Below are 18274 nucleotides of genomic sequence, written 5' to 3'. Positions count from 1 at the left end.
ATATGTTCTTACATGTTTAAATATGGTTTACCTTTTTTTTTCTTCTTGAAAATAAAGTAGTTTTTCTTGAAATTTTTTTCTTGAAAACTTTAAATAAAGGGGTGTTTTGGAAGCAGTATTTCTAGAAATTGGTCAATTTCCTCAACAATTACTAGTGTTACATTTTGTTGCGTTTTGGATTTTTTTTTTTTTTAAGAAGGTGGCTGGCTGCTCTGGTCACCTTTCCACAATTCCCAGCAAAAGGAATTGTGCTCTCTGTGCTGAGGCTTTGGTGTGGCCCTGGTCACATCTGAGGTGTGCTGAGGCTTTGGTGTGACCCTGGCTGCATCTGAGGTGTCCTGAGGCTTTGGTGTGGCCCTGGCTGCATCTGAGGTGTGCTGAGGCTTTGGTGTGGCCCTGGCCGCATCTGAGGTGTGCTGAGGCTTTGGTGTGGCCCTGGCCGCATCTGAGGTGTGCTGAGGCTTTGGTGTGACCCTGGCTGCATCTGAGGTGTGCTGAGGCTTTGGTGTGGCCCTGGCCGCATCTGAGGTGTGCTGAGGCTTTGGTGTGGCCCTGGCTGCATCTGAGGTGTGCTGAGGCTTTGGTGTGGCCCTGGCCGCATCTGAGGTGTCCTGAGGCTTTGGTGTGGCCCTGGCCGCATCTGAGGTGTGCTGAGGCTTTGGTGTGACCCTGGCTGCATCTGAGGTGTCCTGAGGCTTTGGTGTGGCCCTGGCTGCATCTGAGGTGTGCTGAGGCTTTGGTGTGGCCCTGGCCGCATCTGAGGTGTGCTGAGGCTTTGGTGTGACCCTGGCTGCATCTGAGGTGTGCTGAGGCTTTGGTGTGGCCCTGGCCGCATCTGAGGTGTGCTGAGGCTTTGGTGTGGCCCTGGCCGCATCTGAGGTGTGCTGAGGCTTTGGTGTGGCCCTGGCCGCATCTGAGGTGTGCTGAGGCTTTGGTGTGGCCCTGGCCGCATCTGAGGTGTGCTGAGGCTTTGGTGTGGCCCTGGCTGCATCTGAGGTGTGCTGAGGCTTTGGTGTGGCCCTGGCCGCATCTGAGGTGTGCTGAGGCTTTGGTGTGGCCCTGGCCGCATCTGAGGTGTGCTGAGGCTTTGGTGTGGCCCTGGCCGCATCTGAGGTGTGCTGAGGCTTTGGTGTGGCCCTGGCCGCATCTGAGGTGTCCTGAGGCTTTGGTGTGACCCTGGCCGCATCTGAGGTGTGCTGAGGCTTTGGTGTGACCCTGGCTGCATCTGAGGTGTCCTGAGGCTTTGGTGTGGCCCTGGCTGCATCTGAGGTGTCCTGAGGCTTTGGTGTGGCCCTGGCCGCATCTGAGGTGTGCTGAGGCTTTGGTGTGGCCCTGGCTGCATCTGAGGTGTGCTGAGGCTTTGGTGTGGCCCTGGCCGCATCTGAGGTGTGCTGAGGCTTTGGTGTGGCCCTGGCCGCATCTGAGGTGTGCTGAGGCTTTGGTGTGACCCTGGCTGCATCTGAGGTGTGCTGAGGCTTTGGTGTGGCCCTGGCCGCATCTGAGGTGTGCTGAGGCTTTGGTGTGGCCCTGGCTGCATCTGAGGTGTGCTGAGGCTTTGGTGTGGCCCTGGCCGCATCTGAGGTGTCCTGAGGCTTTGGTGTGGCCCTGGCCGCATCTGAGGTGTGCTGAGGCTTTGGTGTGACCCTGGCTGCATCTGAGGTGTCCTGAGGCTTTGGTGTGGCCCTGGCTGCATCTGAGGTGTGCTGAGGCTTTGGTGTGGCCCTGGCCGCATCTGAGGTGTGCTGAGGCTTTGGTGTGACCCTGGCTGCATCTGAGGTGTGCTGAGGCTTTGGTGTGGCCCTGGCCGCATCTGAGGTGTGCTGAGGCTTTGGTGTGGCCCTGGCCGCATCTGAGGTGTGCTGAGGCTTTGGTGTGGCCCTGGCCGCATCTGAGGTGTGCTGAGGCTTTGGTGTGGCCCTGGCTGCATCTGAGGTGTGCTGAGGCTTTGGTGTGGCCCTGGCCGCATCTGAGGTGTGCTGAGGCTTTGGTGTGGCCCTGGCCGCATCTGAGGTGTGCTGAGGCTTTGGTGTGGCCCTGGCCGCATCTGAGGTGTGCTGAGGCTTTGGTGTGGCCCTGGCCGCATCTGAGGTGTCCTGAGGCTTTGGTGTGACCCTGGCCGCATCTGAGGTGTGCTGAGGCTTTGGTGTGACCCTGGCTGCATCTGAGGTGTCCTGAGGCTTTGGTGTGGCCCTGGCTGCATCTGAGGTGTCCTGAGGCTTTGGTGTGGCCCTGGCCGCATCTGAGGTGTGCTGAGGCTTTGGTGTGGCCCTGGCTGCATCTGAGGTGTGCTGAGGCTTTGGTGTGGAAGTTTTTGTTCCTGGTGGATGATGTGAGTTGATTTTTATGCCTCATGGTTTCTTCTAGTTTGATTTCACCAGCTCTCAGACTTTATCAGCAAAAGGCTGTGTGTTGTCTCTTCCCTGCCTTTGTCCCCACCCCCACCTGCCTCTGATGCTGGGGATTGAACCTAGGGTCTTTTCGTATGCTAGACAATCACTCTACCACTGAGTTACATTTCCAGCCCTGCTTTCTCATTTCTATCCCTTTTGTGTGTGTGTATGAGTGGCCCACATGCCTGCAGAGGTCAAAGGAAGCCATCAGATCTCCTGGAACTGGAGTTATAACCGGTTATGAGCCACCATGTGGGTGCTGAGAACTGACCCCTAGTCCTTGGGAAGGATTGCTATCTGCTGAGCATGTGGTCACTTCTGTGTTCCACCGTTTCTGGTTAGATTTGTTAAGAAGCTTCAGTGATTTAGTGCACAAACCCAGGATGCTCATCACTAGCCCTGCCTGCTTCTCCTCTGCATTATTAACTTCCACCGATTTCCCCCCGGCCTGGCTTTCTTTTAGATTTGGTTAAGTAGCTAGACTGTGTCCATGTCAGCCTCTGAGTACAATGTTAGCTGTGTCCTGAGCTAAGTTTACTCCTTTGTCATAGCCATTCCTTGGTTCATTCCTGCCCACCCATCAGCACTTTCTTAGTGCATTTTGAGGCAAGTTGCGGGCATTCGTATACCTGCTGGCAGATAGGCTGGCTAGTGCTGAACTTGTCTGTGATCCCCTCTGTTCTCTCTCTCTTTCTCTCTCTTTTTTTTTTTTAAGATTTATTTATTTATTATATGTAAGTACACTGTAGCTGTCTTCAGGCACCTCAGAAGAGGGCATCAGATCTCATTATGGATGGTTGTGAACCACCATGTGGTTGCTGAGATTTGAACTCAGGACCTCTGGAAGAACAGTCAGTGCTCTTAACTGCTGAGCCATCTCTCCAGCCCCCCCAACTCTGTTCTCCTGTGAAGAGGATGTTTACCTGGCATCAGCAGTGACTTCTGACAACTGTGTGTGCCACCCGCCTGCCCACGGCGAAGGTGCCATGTCTGGTGGGCCTGTGGTTACGTTGGTACTTTGTCTCCTGAGAGTGCCTCCCTGCCAGGCTGCCCTGCACGCAGCAGCAGCCAGTCCCATGGCTGAGAGGCACCACGATGTTTGTTCACAGTCATCCTTGCTGCCCTGTCTCCTGTTGATGGATGTCTGCCCTTCCATCTTGTCTGTGGTCAGTAAGGCTGGCCAGCATTTGCTCTAGTGTCTCTGCAGACATGTTTTTTATTCCTCTTACGTAAATACTTAGGAATGGAATGCTGGGTCATAGGGCAGGTGTATGTTTAGTTTTGTAAGCACTGCCAGGCATTCTTCTGAAGCCAAGGTTCATGTGTCCCCCTTCTGCATCAGGAGAGTTGTGGTGGCCCCGCAGCTGTGCGTACGGTGATGGTACGTCCTCTGTCGTGTATCTGGTGACCTGGGCTGCTGTCTCTCACGGGCTGCTGGTCTGTGATCTGTGAAAGAGCGTCTGCATCTCACCTTCAGTGAGGGTCATTCTTCTTCAGGTGCTCTGCGTTTTTATTATTGAGCTTGGGGACTCTGTGTGTGCTGGGGACCTGCTGGCCCTGGTCAGCTGTGTGTGCTGTATTCCTTGCAGACTGTCTTGCCTATTCATTTTCTTAACTTTCATTTTTAAGCTACAGGAGTTTAATTATTAAAAATCTTACCCGTATTTTCCCCGTATGGTTACAGTGTGTCTTGTTTTAAGAAGATGATGTTTAGGTTGATCTCTGTGAGTCTGAGGTAGCCTGGTCTACGTACATAGCGAGTTCCAAGACAGCCAGGGCTAGAATAGACTCTGTCTCAGACAGACAGACAGACAGACAGACAGGCAGAACACACAGAATCCCAAGTCATGAAGATGTTTTTCTGTTTCCTTCTGAAAATGTCACAGCCTGGCTTGTCCTTAGGCTGTGGTCCATCCTGAGCTGCTGTGAGTTAGGAGGTGGTCCTGCCACAGTCTGTGGTCCATCCTGAGCTGCTGTGAGTTAGGAGGTGGTCCTGCCACAGGCTGTGGTCCATCCTGAGCTGCTGTGAGTTAGGAGGTGGTCCTGCCACAGGCTGTGGTCCATCCTGAGCTGCTGTGAGTTAGGAGGTGGTCCTGCCACAGGCTGTGGTCCATCCTGAGCTGCTGAGTTAGGAGGTGGTCCTGCCACAGGCTGTGGTCCATCCTGAGCTGCTGAGTTAGGAGGTGGTCCTGCCACAGGCTGTGGTCCATCCTGAGCTGCTGAGTTAGGAGGTGGTCCTGCCACAGGCTGTGGTCCATCCTGAGCTGCTGAGTTAGGAGGTGGTCCTGCCACAGGCTGTGGTCCATCCTGAGCTGCTGTGAGTTAGGAGGTGGTCCTGCCACAGGCTGTGGTCCATCCTGAGCTGCTGTGAGTTAGGAGGTGGTCCTGCCACAGGCTGTGGTCCATCCTGAGCTGCTGAGTTAGGAGGTGGTCCTGCCACAGGCTGTGGTCCATCCTGAGCTGCTGAGTTAGGAGGTGGTCCTGCCACAGGCTGTGGTCCATCCTGAGCTGCTGTGAGTTAGGAGGTGGTCCTGCCACAGTCTGGTGCAGATAGTTTTCCTCTTTGGAGTGTCCTTTTGAAAGTCACATGGCTTCCCTCCATCCATGCCTGTGCTGTGGTCCATGACTCTGGTATCAGCAAGGGACAGGCACAGAAGGCCTCCTCTGCTCCTTCATCCTAGCTCGCTCTGGGCATTCTTGGTTCTCAGCACTTCATCCGATTTCACTGATGTCGTTCTCCTTAAAGACGACAACAGAAGCTGAGAGGGTGAGAGGGGTTATGATTGTGGCCACACCGAGTCTGTAGCCCAGCTTCAGGAGAGTGGGCTGCTGACACCCAATCAAGTCAAGGGCCTCTCATCATTGGTCAGGTTTTTAAAATTACTGTTATCTTAATTTCTCTCTCTCTCTCTCTCTCCCTCCCTCCCTCTCCCTCTCTGTCTCTCTCTCTCTCTCTCTCTGTGTGTGTGTGTGTGTTGGTATTTTGTGTTTTGGACAAATTGCTTCTAAAAGTTTTAAAAAGTACCAGTAATTGTCATTTTCTTATTTTTTTAGTAACAGCCTATGTCTTGTGATCTGGCCCAGGATATGTCTCAAGTCTGGTAGCCATACTGGATTCTCTAGTACCATCAGCAGTGTGTCTCTTCTGTGGCTGTTGATCGTTTGCCACACTCTCCCTGCTGTCACTGTGAGGAACTGTCCCAAGCTATACCTTTCCCTGACCCCTCTCCATCTTGCTCCACTTTGCCTCCCCAGTATCAGATTCCTCGGAAAGTGCTCCCCGTCCCTGGAGCGAAGTGCTCCCCGTCCCTGGAGCATGGTGTTCTGAGCATGAAGGCCCTTGAGAGTTTGCGTGGACCAGGTGTCCTCCAGGACTTCGCTCTACAGCACCTATAGCTCAGCCCCCGTAAAGTGCTTTCTGACGCTTGATGTACCCGACGGATGGAGGCAACTCAGAAGTTGCATTTCACGGCTGCGGTTTTCTTTTCCTGGATTCCAGTGGTGTCGTGTGGCTTTACTGTTTTGACTTTTTGTGGTTCTCTACTTATTTAGAGTGTCTAACTCAAGTAGTTCATCTTCCAGTGCAGGGAGCGAGGGGCAGCCACAAGTGCGGCCACCTCTCGTCTCTGTCTGGTGCTCTGCCCCAGGCTCCCTTTGTTGTTTGAGTATTAGTAGACTTGCTCTCTTGCTCATTCTGTTGAAATAATGTTTTGTTCACATTGAGATCTTTATGGTTTTGAGGCAGGGTCTTCAGGATCCTGGACTGTCTGGATGACCTTGAATTGCCATCCTCCTGTCTGTAATATTTGAGGGTTTTTGTTTTTGTCTGGTTTGTTTGCTTAAGAAAGGATTTAGATTTCTCAGCTTGGTTAAAAGTTGTGTTGCATTGTGGGTTAGGGATTGGGGCTGGGCACATCTCTTGACCCTGTCCACTCCCCTGCTGGCTTCTGCTTGCTGTCTTTGCCTCCCTGGTAGCAGTGAGCTGCCAGACCGGAGTGCCAGGATGCGGTCAGTGCTATCTTGTTGAACTCAGTAGAAATGAGCTATTTATTATCTTGGATCTGTTTATAGTTTCCCTGTAACTCTATCGTGGGTAGATAGTGAGTTTTACCACATCTCTTCTGGCACATCTAGTGACCAAGTTTTTCCCCTTTTAGCCAGTGCTGCCCCCAGTCATGGTGGGTTACAACAGCTTCCAGATCCCAAACTATCCTTGCACGCCCTGGATCACCCTGTTTGGGCATCTATGATCTGAATTTGCTTGTGTGAGTTTGGGCTGCATGTCTCCCTCAGCCTCGATGTCCTTTCTCTGGGTCTGTCAGCATGTATGTGTGAGGGAGTGGTCCCTCAGCCCTTCTTTCTGCCAGGGAAGTTCGCCCCTCTCCGCTCTGCTGCTGGTCTTGATGAGGCGCTAAGTGAATTGTTTGCTCTGTTTCATCTAGACCGAAACCCCCACCAAATTGTCACCTTATAAATCACAGACTGCTAGGCTGCACTGGGCAGAGGCCTTGGAGGGCTGACTTTGCCTCAGTGTGAAGTGATGAACCCTGACGTATTGGGCCTGCCTGGGGTGGTCAGGGTGGCCTCTCTGACCTGTCCTGTGAGGCATCTTCCCTGATGTAGAGGGTGGCAGAGTTAGCTGTGTCTTGCTGAGGGGGAAGCTGCTGGTTGCCTCACCCCCTCTGCTACCATGTTTGAAGTATCTGAATAAAGGTCCTTCTGTGGCTGTGTACCCAGAGAGAGTGGGGTGTTCTCCCAGAACTGCATACACCCCACAGCCACATTCAGGCAGACAGCAAGGTTAAGTACTTGTTACATTAGCAATTTGGAATTGAATCCACCTTTTGAAGAACATTAAATTCCAAGACTGTGCCCCACAGTGAACTTTCTCTTACATTCATGCTGTGCATGCGACCTGGCCACCCACCCTGCTCCCTGCTGTCCCCAATGGCTGACAGTTCTACCCTATGGGACCACTCTCCCCCTCTTCATGTCTCAGGGAGGTGCTGCACGGTTCTATTTTGCCCAGGATAAAGGACACCGTGGCTTCTCAGTAAGTTACCAGTGAAGCCCAGGGCCTGCATCTACCCACTGTCCCTATGTGTCTGTGTTTCCAGGCCCTGCACTGCACCCCTTATAGAGGAGTCAGGCCTCTGTTCTGCAGCTCCAAGCTCATAGTCAGCCCTGTAATTAAAGTGTGCCTCTGTGATTAAGGAGAAAAAAATAACTCAGAGCTGGCCCGCCCCCCAACTCTTTAGGGGCACAAAGCAGGTGACAGCAGTGTAACAAAGAACACTTGTGCTCTGTGGGAGCGAGCAGGCCTCAGGGTACACACAGCTTAGTGGGTGCCTTGGCATTGGTGGCCCCTGAGGGGGCCAGGGAATGGGGTTGAATTGCCATATACTCCCGTCTCTCCCCTCAGAAATTGAAGCCATAAAGCTGGCAGAGCAGAAGCTCAGGGAGGAACGAAAGCGCAAGGCCATGGTGGTGGTAGGCGACCTGCACCCCCTGAGGGATGCCCTACCTGAGCTGCAGGAACTGGAGGCCGGCCGCCAGCGGCAGCAAGCCAGACGGTGAGTGTCAGGCACCGGATGTCTCTTACAGAGCTGGCCTGGATCGCCATAGCCCTGGATTCAGAGTTGGGGAGAAGGGTTGATAGTGGTCTCTGAAGTCTTCAATCCCCAAAAGGTGAGGGAGTTGATGCTCAAGCCACACATGGCTCAGAGAGCCTCTCCCTTGCCCTGAGCCCTTAAATGAAGTGTTGTGGAAGCAGCCCCAGGCCTACCACTGGTGGAAGCCTGCCTAGCCCACCAGTGTGTGCTCCCTCATGCCTTCCTCCCTCTGGCTGGCCTGTTTCCATACTATGCACAGGGTCAGCATGAGGCCTCGTGGCCTTTGCTGTGAATCCACCTGACCTTCCTGATCCTCTTGCAGACAGCTCTGACATCCCTTTCTCAGGGAACTTCACTGACATCTGCCTGGGTTCCTCCCTCCCCTGATCCCACTGATGGTGAGCCTCTGTATGTGGGCACACTGCATGGAGACCTCAGGGAGAGGGCTGGAGCCCACATAGCCCTAAATGCACCTGTCCTTGTTCAGTGAAAGGATAAGGCATGGGTGCAGGCCCCGGGGCTCAGCAGTGCAGAGCTGCCCTGGGGGTGGGGGTGGGGCAGCTGGAGGGAGGGGCTTCAGGACTCTGCTCTCAAAACTCTCGGCTTTGTCATTTCTGTTTTCTGGAGTTTTGGTTTGGGTTTGGGTTTTGGAGGGTGGTGGTGGTGAGGGTTGACAAAGTCTCACTATCCACACTGGCGTGTAATTAATTGTGTGCTTCAGACTAACCTTGAACTTAAAACAGTCCTCCTGCCTCAACCACCCAAGGCTTATTACTTCTTATTTTGCCTTTTAAAAAAAAAATCTTTCTCCCAGTGAATTTTTATCTGAGGATAAAGCAAAGGTTCCGTGCACTTGTCTGTGAGCCCTGGCCCTTGTCATGGGGTAAGTGGGTGCCTGGCTATAGAACCAGAGGGCCAAGGGCTGAGTTCCCAAGATGGGATACCCATTCTGCTCAGGCCAGACAGGGCCCCAACACAGAGTCAAGACTCAGCAGCTGAGCAGAGCCAGCGATGCAGAGTCCATTCCTGTTCTTAAGCAAAAAATGTGACCCTGGTCAAGGATCCCAAGGAGCCCTTCCTCCTACAGCTTCTCTTCGGAGACATGTGCTTGGGGCTCCCAGACCCGGGAGAGCCACGCAAGCAGCCTGCTCTACCAGCCCAGAGAGAGGTGTGCTGGGGCCGTGAGCCTCCCAGGATTGCTTCGGCTGTGAAGGGAGAAAGCTCCCATCCTGCCCCAGCTTTGGCTGCTTCCTCACATGGACCGGGTGCTTTGGTGGCCTGTGCCTGGAATCTCAGCCCTTGAGTAATTGGGGCAGGAAAATTGCTACAGACGTGAGGTTAGCCTGCACGACAGCACGAGACCCTGACTCAGAATAAGAAGCAATACCAATAGCAGTTTAGATTTGCACAAGAGTAGCAAAGACGGTTAACATCTAAATTAGCATCGTGGTTTGTCATTTGATCCTGGCAATGAGCCAGGATCGAGCTGTGTGTAGTCTCAAATCTAAAGCAGTGGCCAGAGAACTGAGGAGACATCTCAGGCTGTGAAGTTCCCTCTGTGCGTGTCACCTCACCCGAGTTTGGATCTTCAGCACCCATGTAAAAAGCTGGGTGTGGTATCTGTAACCCAAGTGCCTTGTGGGTGGAGGCAGCAACATTCCTGGTGCTCATTGGCCGGCCAGCCTAGCCAAATTGATGAGCTCCAAGTAAAATAAGGTAGATGGGTTGAGGGAGACACTTGAGGTTGACCTCTGGCCTTCATATACACTTGTGTGCGTGCACACACAGATTGATTGATTATATATATAATCATATATGAACATATCTGTATAAACACATCATAAAATGAAATAGTTAGCAGGAAGAAATTTAAAGTGTGGTTCTCCTGTTTACTCAGGTTCCTTCTGGCTGTGAGCTTTTCAGACTGAGTCAAGCATTTTTGGGGGTGAGTGGGGTGGGGGTCTTTTGTTTTGTTTTGTTTTTGTCTTGTTTGAGATAGGCTAGGTCAATAACTGGGGAAGAGTCAAAACTCCTGTTCAGCAGAACCCCCAGACACTGCAGACCCTGCCTCTGAGGAGAGGGAGCAGAGCTCCTCACCCTGGGCGCAGAGTGACCACTTCCTTCCCAGAGGCACAGAGTGGAAGGGGACGAAGCCTTTCACAGTGAGAATCCTGGGAAACACCTCTGCCAGGTGGTCCAGTGACAAACCATCCTTGGACTAGGTTCCCTTGAGCATCTACTTTATGCAGTGGGCTCTCATCCAGTGATACTTTATTTATTGCTGAAATTGTTCCAGCAGTGGCCACTGTCATTTCTTTTAGCAGCTTTCAAATGGCTCTGATCTGCCCATCTGTGGAGTGGGTGTGTCAGCACTTCCTCACTTTCTGATGTCAGCAGATGCTGAAAGCTCACCTTGGGCATCTTCTGCCTGGTCCTGGTACCGGGTGTTTCTCCGAGGAACCTGGCTCCTTGCCTTGGAGAATGACACCAGGCAGCAGGATCTGAGACTGGAGTGTTGGGCACTCCAGAGTCTTACTTCTAATAGAGCCGACCCATGCCTGCGTACTGGGAGTTAGAAGACACTCTGCCACCTGTGTGCATGCACCAGAGACAGCTCACTCCACTCTGGTGATCCTAGGATCCGGTGGTCTCAGAGACAGCTGTTACATCACGGTCATGGTTTATATGGGAAAGGAAAGGAAACCCACAGCAGAGCATGGGGAGTCTCAGAGGCTGGAGACAGGATGGGAGGCTCACCCAGAACTGAGGGCTGCAGTAGGGATGTTCCCCATGCCAGGGACTGCCTTTAGATGTCTCTCCATACCTTCACTTTACCACCCTCTGGGCCACCTAGTGCTGTTCTGGCCCTTGGGGTTCAGGCCCCAGGTATCTCTTTACTGTTTTAAACTGGCCTTGTCCTGGGTACTGCTTTTCAAAGTGGGAAGGAAGGTGCTATATCCAGATGGCTGCACAGGGTTCAGCTAGTTTTTGCCCATCCCTGTTCCATGTCCTAAGTTTAGAGGGACATGATATGAGACAGTCCTGTGACCCTTTCTCATTACCTGGTCCGCTGTAAGTCCATGGTGTGGCCTAACATTGCTGAATGACAGCATAGCCCGAGGGCATTCACAGTATCTTCCAGGTACTCACTGGAGCTAGGCTAGGGCGTGCTCTACAGAATTCCTGACATAGACTGAGGTAGACCATCTTGTCTGTCTCCATCTAACTTACTTATGAGAGAGAAAATTCTCTACAACAAACCAGGTGTGGTGACACACGCCTTTGATTCCAGCACTCAGAGGCAGAGACAGGCAGAACTATGAGTTCGAAGCCAACTTGGTATACAGAGCAAGTTTTAGGACATCCAGGGCTACGCAGATCCCCTGTCTTCAAAACCAAAACCAAGGGCTGGAGAGATGGCTCATTGGTTAAGAGCACCGCCTGCTCTTCCGAAGGTCCTGAGTTCAAATCCCAGCAACCACATGGTGGCTCACAACCATCCATCCGTAATGAGATCTGATACCTTCTTCTGGAGCATCTGAAGAGCACTTATGTATAATAATAAATAAATCTTTTTTAAAAAACCAAAAAACAAAACCAAAAAGAAATTCTCTAGGACAGGGCTTGTGCTTTCCACTCATGGCCCCTTTGCACCTGAGAAGGGGGTTTTTGTTTTTTTGTTTGTTTTGTTCGTTTGTTCTTGGTTTTGTTTTTTTCAAGACAGGGTCTCACTGGCCCTGTTTAGCCTGGAACTCACTATGTAGACCAGACTGGTCTGCCTCTGTTCCCAAGTGCTGGGATTAAAGGCGTGCGTTGTGCCTGGCTGTTGAGGGGGTTTTATGTGGCCCCAAGTACAGAGGTTTACAAGGTAGCTGAGCAAATCAAACACTGACAGAATAAATCATAAATACATTTACTTTAAAAATCCTGTGGGATAATTTTATCCTCATCAAAGATTAAAGCATATTTGCATACTGATGAAATGAGCATGCTTGTTTAACATAAAAGAATCAAGTCTTGAGCTGAAGAGATGGATCAGTGATGAAGAGCGCTTGCTGCTTTTGCAGAGGTCTGTGGTTCAGTTTCCAGCCGAGTGGCTCACAACCACCTGTAACTCCAGCTCCAGGGATCGGATGCCCTCTTCTGGCCTGTATGGGCACCTGCACCCATGGCATTCAGTCACAGACACAAATGTACACATAAGTGAAAATAAAAAACAAGTCTTAAGAAAATTGTAAATCCTGGCTGTGTTAATAAGGCTGTAGAGCTTCTTTAGTATTTTTCAGTTAATCTTCATTTTTATATTACAGTAGTAAGTGCTGAGAATGGCGGGTCACATGGTAAACAGTATAGAGGGCAAAATGTGTGGGTAGGGCTGTTTCAGAAACTGCTGTAAACTAATTTCTGATTCCAAACACAGTTTCTTTTATTCATTCATTCATTTTTACAAACTGAAGCCAGCAACTTAAACAGCAATTTTTTTTTTTAAAAGAAGGTTTATTTATATGTAAGTATACTGTAGCTGTTTTCAGACAGGGCATCCGATCTCATTACAAATGGTTGTGAGCCATCATGTGGTTGCTGGGATTTGAACTCAGAACCTTCAGAAGAATAGTCAGTGCTCTTAACCTTTGAGCCAACTCTCCAGCTCTCACTCTGGCCCCACTCACTGCAGCTGTCTTCAGACACCCCACCCCCCTCCAGAAGACGGCATCGGATTTCATTATGGATGGTTGTGAGCTACCATGTGGTTGTTGGGATTTGAACTCAGGACCTTCGGAAGAGCAGTCAGTGCTCTTAACCATTGAGCCATCTCTCCAGCCCCTCAAACAGCAATTTTTAAATCAAGGATTCTAAAACCCACAGTGCAAAGACACCTTGATCCTGGCATGAAGGATGATAAGAACACATCACAAGCATTTGTCTCCACAGTGACACCATTGTGCTTCTCTGGGAGCCAGAAGCTTTGTGCAGGGAGAACGCTGCCATTCCTCCATGTAACTGTCTCACCTCTGAGCTGAGGTGTCAGGCATGCTGTGCAAAATCAGGACCAAGACTTCAGTAAAAGTACATGATGCAGCTCAGACGAGCTCTGAAGACATCCTAAATGGTTTTGCGTTCGGTTCTGGATTTATTTTTGGCTGTTGTATGTTTGGAAATCTACCGTTTTTAAATTTTTCAGTTATGAAACACCACATGGGGCTGTGCTCTAGGAAGTCCCACCGTCTGCTTGTGGAAGAACTTTACAGAGTCAGGCTGTGTTCTTGCTTCCAGTGTTTTGAGGTTAGGATCTCTCTGTGTCCATGCATAGAGTCCTATAAGACCTGGGCTACTGCCACCATACTCAGCAGCCCTGACCTGCATTTAGGGAGACTTTCCCCATGGTATAGCCAGTGGGCCTGAGAGCGCTTGCTCACTAGCTAGGTCACCTGAGGGAGGCAGTGGGCCTCTGCAGGAGGAACAGAGGTGCTGCTTCTTGTACCATGGCGGATTCTGGGACCCTGGAAGAGCCGAGCAAACAGGCCTGAGGTTACCATCCTAACAGCCCGGGGGCAGGAAAGGGTTGCATGCAGCCTGGCAGTCCTTCTCCAGGCAGGGACCTGAGGCCAGGGTGTGAGAAGTCACTGAGAAGACACAAAAGCACGGCTCATTCATATTTGAAAAGGAACATGAATAGATCTGGAACCTAAATTAGGTGTTGGCCCAGGACACAGCGGGGCTTTTGGCCCTTCCTCTGGCTGCCTCCCGTTCTGGGCCTCTCTTTGAGCATGACATCTCTGAAATCATCTTGTCAGGTGGTGGGCTCTGGGTTCTTCCTCTCTGCCCAGGTTCTGTGCTGCTGACTGGGGCTGCCTCTCCCTTTCAGATATTGGTCCAGGCTCCCCAGGATGTTATAGGAATGTTCTTGGCATGACCTGCAGCCATCAGAATTGACCTTAGGAGATGCTGCCAGGTCCTGAGCCCCAGGCCCTCAGACCTACCCCCCCACCCCCCACCTTACACACACACACACACACACACACACACACACACCCAGTCATACCTAGTGTAGTGGCTTGGAAGGCCTGAGAATCTGTCATGACACTCCCCTCTGGTGGTCAGCGGGCACCACACTCTTGCCCTAGAATGTCCCTCGGTGCACGTTGGCATCTGGAGGCAGCATGGGTTGGTACCTGGCTCCTAGGGTTGCACTGGAATGGCAGGTACCACATACCGCTAGTAAAGTGAGAGGACAGATGCCAGGAAGTGCCATCTGGTTTTAGAAATAGGTTCTGCCCTGGCAGTGGAGTCGAGGGTCTAGGGCAGGCTGCCGCCTAGAGGACTTGTTCTCCACTCAGCACTCAGGTTGGTCAGGTGGCAGATTCGGGGTACGAAAGTGATGTGTTTCCCTGAGGTGATAGACCTTTCTATATCACACAGGAACCTTAGGGAGTGAGACAAGATCCTGGATACTGTGGTTATTAACTCTAGATCTGGTAGCCAGGTGACACCGCTCATCTAGATTCAGTCTCCAGAGCCAATGTACAGTGTGGACTCTTGAACTCCTGATGCTGTAGACACTAGGAGCTACAGAATAAATTCTCTGATGAAATGTATCAGACTCACTTGGACTCTGTATCCACAGCAGGGTGACCAGCAAGCCCCGGCCAGTGGAGCTCAGCCGAATGAGCACAGCACAGAGGCAGCAGCTTCTGTGAGTATAGCCCTGCCCCACAGGGCCTTCTTCCTGATATCCTGATCTGCACTCCCACCCCGACTTCCAGCCCCCTCCCACTTCTACCTCCCACCCTCCTCTCTCTCCTAGCTTGACTTCTGACTACAGGTGGGAGACATTTTTTTGGGAACCAAAAGCTTTGCTGTCCTGTAGTTAGGCCTTGGAGTTCCTCCATGGAGAGGTGATGCTATCTGGTGTGAGAACTTCCTTTCCCCAGTCTCCAGGGAGGTGGCTGGGAGTTCTGCCCCTCGTCCATCAGCGGTGTTGCCCTGTTGGCTGCCTGACTCTCTTCTCAGATGTGAGCCTGGGCATGAGATTCTTGCCTCTGCTCTTAAGTCTCTGTCAACTTAGCTCCAGTGCTGTGCTGTCTTGGGGGAGCCTGAGGCAGCCTGGATCTCACTCACGCAGGGTAGTTATTTTGTTTGTATACAACCTCTGTTAGTTTTTAGTGTTGAGTGTTCTGTGTCAATAATGTATAGATTGAGTAAGGCCTTTTGAATGATTATGTTTGATTTTGGAAATCAGTATAGAATTTTACAGTCTAAACTGTCTTCCCAGTACTGGGAATTGTACCCAGACCCCCACACATTCTGGGTTCTACTGCTGAGATATAGCCTGTCCTGTGTTTGTTTGGTTTTAGGTTTTTGTTTTTTGAGACAGGGTTTCTTTGTGTAGCCATGACTGTCCTAGAACTTGCTCTGTAGACCAGGCTGGCCTCAAACTCAAAGAGATCCAGCTGCCTCTATCTCACAAGTGTTGGGATTAAAGGTGTGCATTACCACCTGGCTCTTGTTTTTGCTTTTTTGAGATAGGTTCTTACTAAATCTAGTCTTGTAGTTCTTACTAGGTTTAGTCTTGAACTCTCTCTGACTGAGTCAGGCAGCAGGTAGAGAAAAAGAGAGAATGAGCCGGGTGTGGGGTTTTGAAACCTCAAACCTACCCCCAGTGACATACCTAATTCAACAAGGTCACACCTCCTAATCCTTCCCAAATAGTTCTACTAACTGAGGACCAAAAATTCAAATATAGGAGCCTGTGAGACATTGCCTTCTCTGCTGACTCTCATTGTGTCTTCAGGCTCTACTGAAGTAGCCATGCTGAGTTAGAGAAAGGGTAAGAGGACCTGACAGCCTAGGCTCTTGCGTATCTGAGAGGCCCCCAAGCTGCCTGTGTCCGTAGCTGCCCCATTGCTCACAGCAATCCAGTGCACATATATTTTGGGCTCATTTGGGAGGAAGGCACCTCTTACATAAAGCAACTGCCACTGCTCCCTGATCATCAGCTTGTGCCTTGGCAGCAGCCCCTAGCAAATCCCTCTGAGACCTACTGGTAGGGCGACCCCACGGGTGGTTGGTATGTGCTCAGCAGCCTGTGTGCCCTGGTACTGCACTCGTGGGTGCTCTGGGCCGATGCTGTCTGCTCCAGTGTTAGGTGTCTGGGCTGTCGTGTGGATGGAACCTGGGGTCCCTGTTCTCCCCATGCTGACCTCTGCTTTCCTCACTTTCAGTGAGGAAGAAAGGACCCGGTTTCAGAAGCTGCTGGCCAGCCCAGCCTACAGAGCAAGTCCCCTGCTGGCCATCGGGCAGCAGCTGGCACACCAGATGCAGCTGGAAGGTGGCGAACAGCTCTGACCAAGGACAGCGTGTGCCATGAGATCCAGAGGACTCACATGTGGCCAGAGGTGCTGGCAGCTCTTGAATCCCATCCTGTATCTGCATGGCCAACTAGCCAGCCTTGAGACCTAGGGAAGGCGAGCTAGAGCTGCCAGTGAGGACAAATAAAATGACTTTAGGGACTGTGGCTTCCATGGCCTGAGGCCCATCTGTGGCTTTACTTCCCTCTTCGAGACAGCCACTCCTGCTGACCCTGGAACAAGCCCAGGGTCCCCAGCTAGGGGCCAGAGTTGGAGTGGTTGCTCTTGTGGGGATCTGCAAGGGCTACGCCAGTGTGAAACTAGAGGCCTGTCAAGTCGCTCGGTCCCTAAGGCCTCAGCACTCCTTCCCAGCTGTTTGGGATCCTGGTCCCAGCAGGGCCCTCCGCCAGCCACCTTGTTTCTCACACTGTTTGCCTTCAGCCAAGCCATAGCTTCTTGTGGCTCTGACCTCTCTCAGCCCAGGTTACTCACTGCCTTTCCTTGCCCTGCTGTGACTAGAGAAGCAGATGGTCCTGCCTGGAGGCAGAACAGCCCGGCCCAGGAGCCACTTGGCTGGGTGGCAAGATAGACCTGTGTTAGACCTGTGTGAGTTCTCAGGGCAGCATCCACAGGCCCCACAGCTCATATGGACCCATGCTTCACCTGGGCGTGTCTGTGGCACTACTCATCCGACGGTGTTCCCAAGCCTTTTACAAGGGTGGCCCACGTGCTCATGGCTCCTTGGCCCTGTGAGTGGGGAGCAGGCAGAACAGGTGAGCCCCCTAGGCATGGTATGGACACCTAGGGCACTTGGTGAATGGAAGTGGGTAAGACTGAATAGGCCTAAACTGGGTGAGATAGAGGCAGGCAGATCTCCAAGTTCAAGGTCAGCCTGGTCTACAGATGGAGTTCTAGGACAGCCAGAGCTACCTTGTCTATAATTAATTAATTAATTAATTAATTAATTAAAAAGTGAACCGTCCTGGACACAGACTCAAGATCCGTTCGTCAGGGGCCATTCCAGCAGTCTGCTGAGACACTGCAGCTACCTTGCTTAGGAGGGAATAGGCTCTCATTAAGAGAAGCCATGTGTGCCTAAACCCACCTGTGGTGCAAGCACTGGCCAGTGTGCCTGACACCGCTTAGGAAGTTTCCACCTTCCTTGAGTTATGTATATTAAGATTTCTTTGATGTGGCTTCAAGCAGCTCTGGTCTGGCCATGGCGAGCACCTTTCCAGTATGCCCCTGCTGGGGAACATAGGCCCACCCTTCAGGGTCCTTCTTGGAAGAGCATTCCACTGGCCAGCTTCATTTACAGGTCAGTTACAGCAGGTCAGGGGGTCACACCCAACCATGGACACTAACGTGCAGTGAGCAGGAGAGGAGACAAGCGGACATCACTGGGACTACCTCAGAATCTGCAAAACGTGGTATGACATGAGTTATGTGTCTAAGGCTTGGCAGAGCCGCACAGCTGGCCAGAGGCTAGACACTGGGCAGGCAGGGCTCGCCCCTTCTCACCTGAGACAAAGCGTGTGTTCTCATGTGGACTGACACAGGAGGCAGATTCCAAGAAAGCGGTCCTCTGCGTGGATGGTGGGAGTTTGCTGGATTTGTGTATTTCCTGATCTTTATAGAATAAACATGAGTCACATGGTAACATGGTTTCTGTGAAAGCATACAGTTCCCTGGCTTTCCTGACTTGAAGGTTAGATAATAAATGAAATGACCATGGGGAACAGCAGTACCTGGTTCCTCCCTCACGAGGTGGATCCTGGCTTCTCTGAACACACCCTCTCAGGACACATCCCACTCTGCACTGGACTGCCACCAAGGAAGCATGAAGGTAGGCAGACAGTAGGGACAGGAGACAGTAGGAGGCAGCCCTGTCATTTCCCTGAGGCTGTTTGCTGAGCTGGGGGGA

The 18274-nt window shown here is 51.7% G+C and overlaps 1 protein-coding gene across 2 annotated transcripts in view; it reads left to right on the top strand.

The window, feature by feature from the left end:
- Nucleotides 1-18010, top strand: part of Slx9 (SLX9 ribosome biogenesis factor) — a 32086-nt gene extending 14076 nt beyond the window's left edge. Inside the window, exons 4-6 of one of the 2 annotated variants that reach the window (XM_029482815.2) lie at nt 7813-7963; nt 14631-14696; nt 16225-18010. In XM_029482815.2, the coding sequence (XP_029338675.1) occupies nt 7813-7963; nt 14631-14696; nt 16225-16348 (341 nt within the window). In that variant the 3' untranslated portion in view covers nt 16349-18010. Of the gene's footprint in view, nt 1-7812; nt 7964-14627; nt 14697-16224 lie in introns of both variants that reach the window. The other variant, XM_021174343.3, reaches the window with a different exon arrangement.
- Nucleotides 18011-18274: the final 264 nt, after the last annotated feature.

Source organism: Mus caroli, unplaced genomic scaffold, assembly GCF_978045245.1.
Source record: "Mus caroli unplaced genomic scaffold, Mus_caroli_1 scaffold_9, whole genome shotgun sequence".
Lineage (NCBI taxonomy): Eukaryota > Metazoa > Chordata > Mammalia > Rodentia > Muridae > Mus > Mus caroli.
The sequence above is the reverse complement of the archived record's forward strand: the minus strand, read 5'-3'. Positions and strand labels throughout refer to the sequence as shown.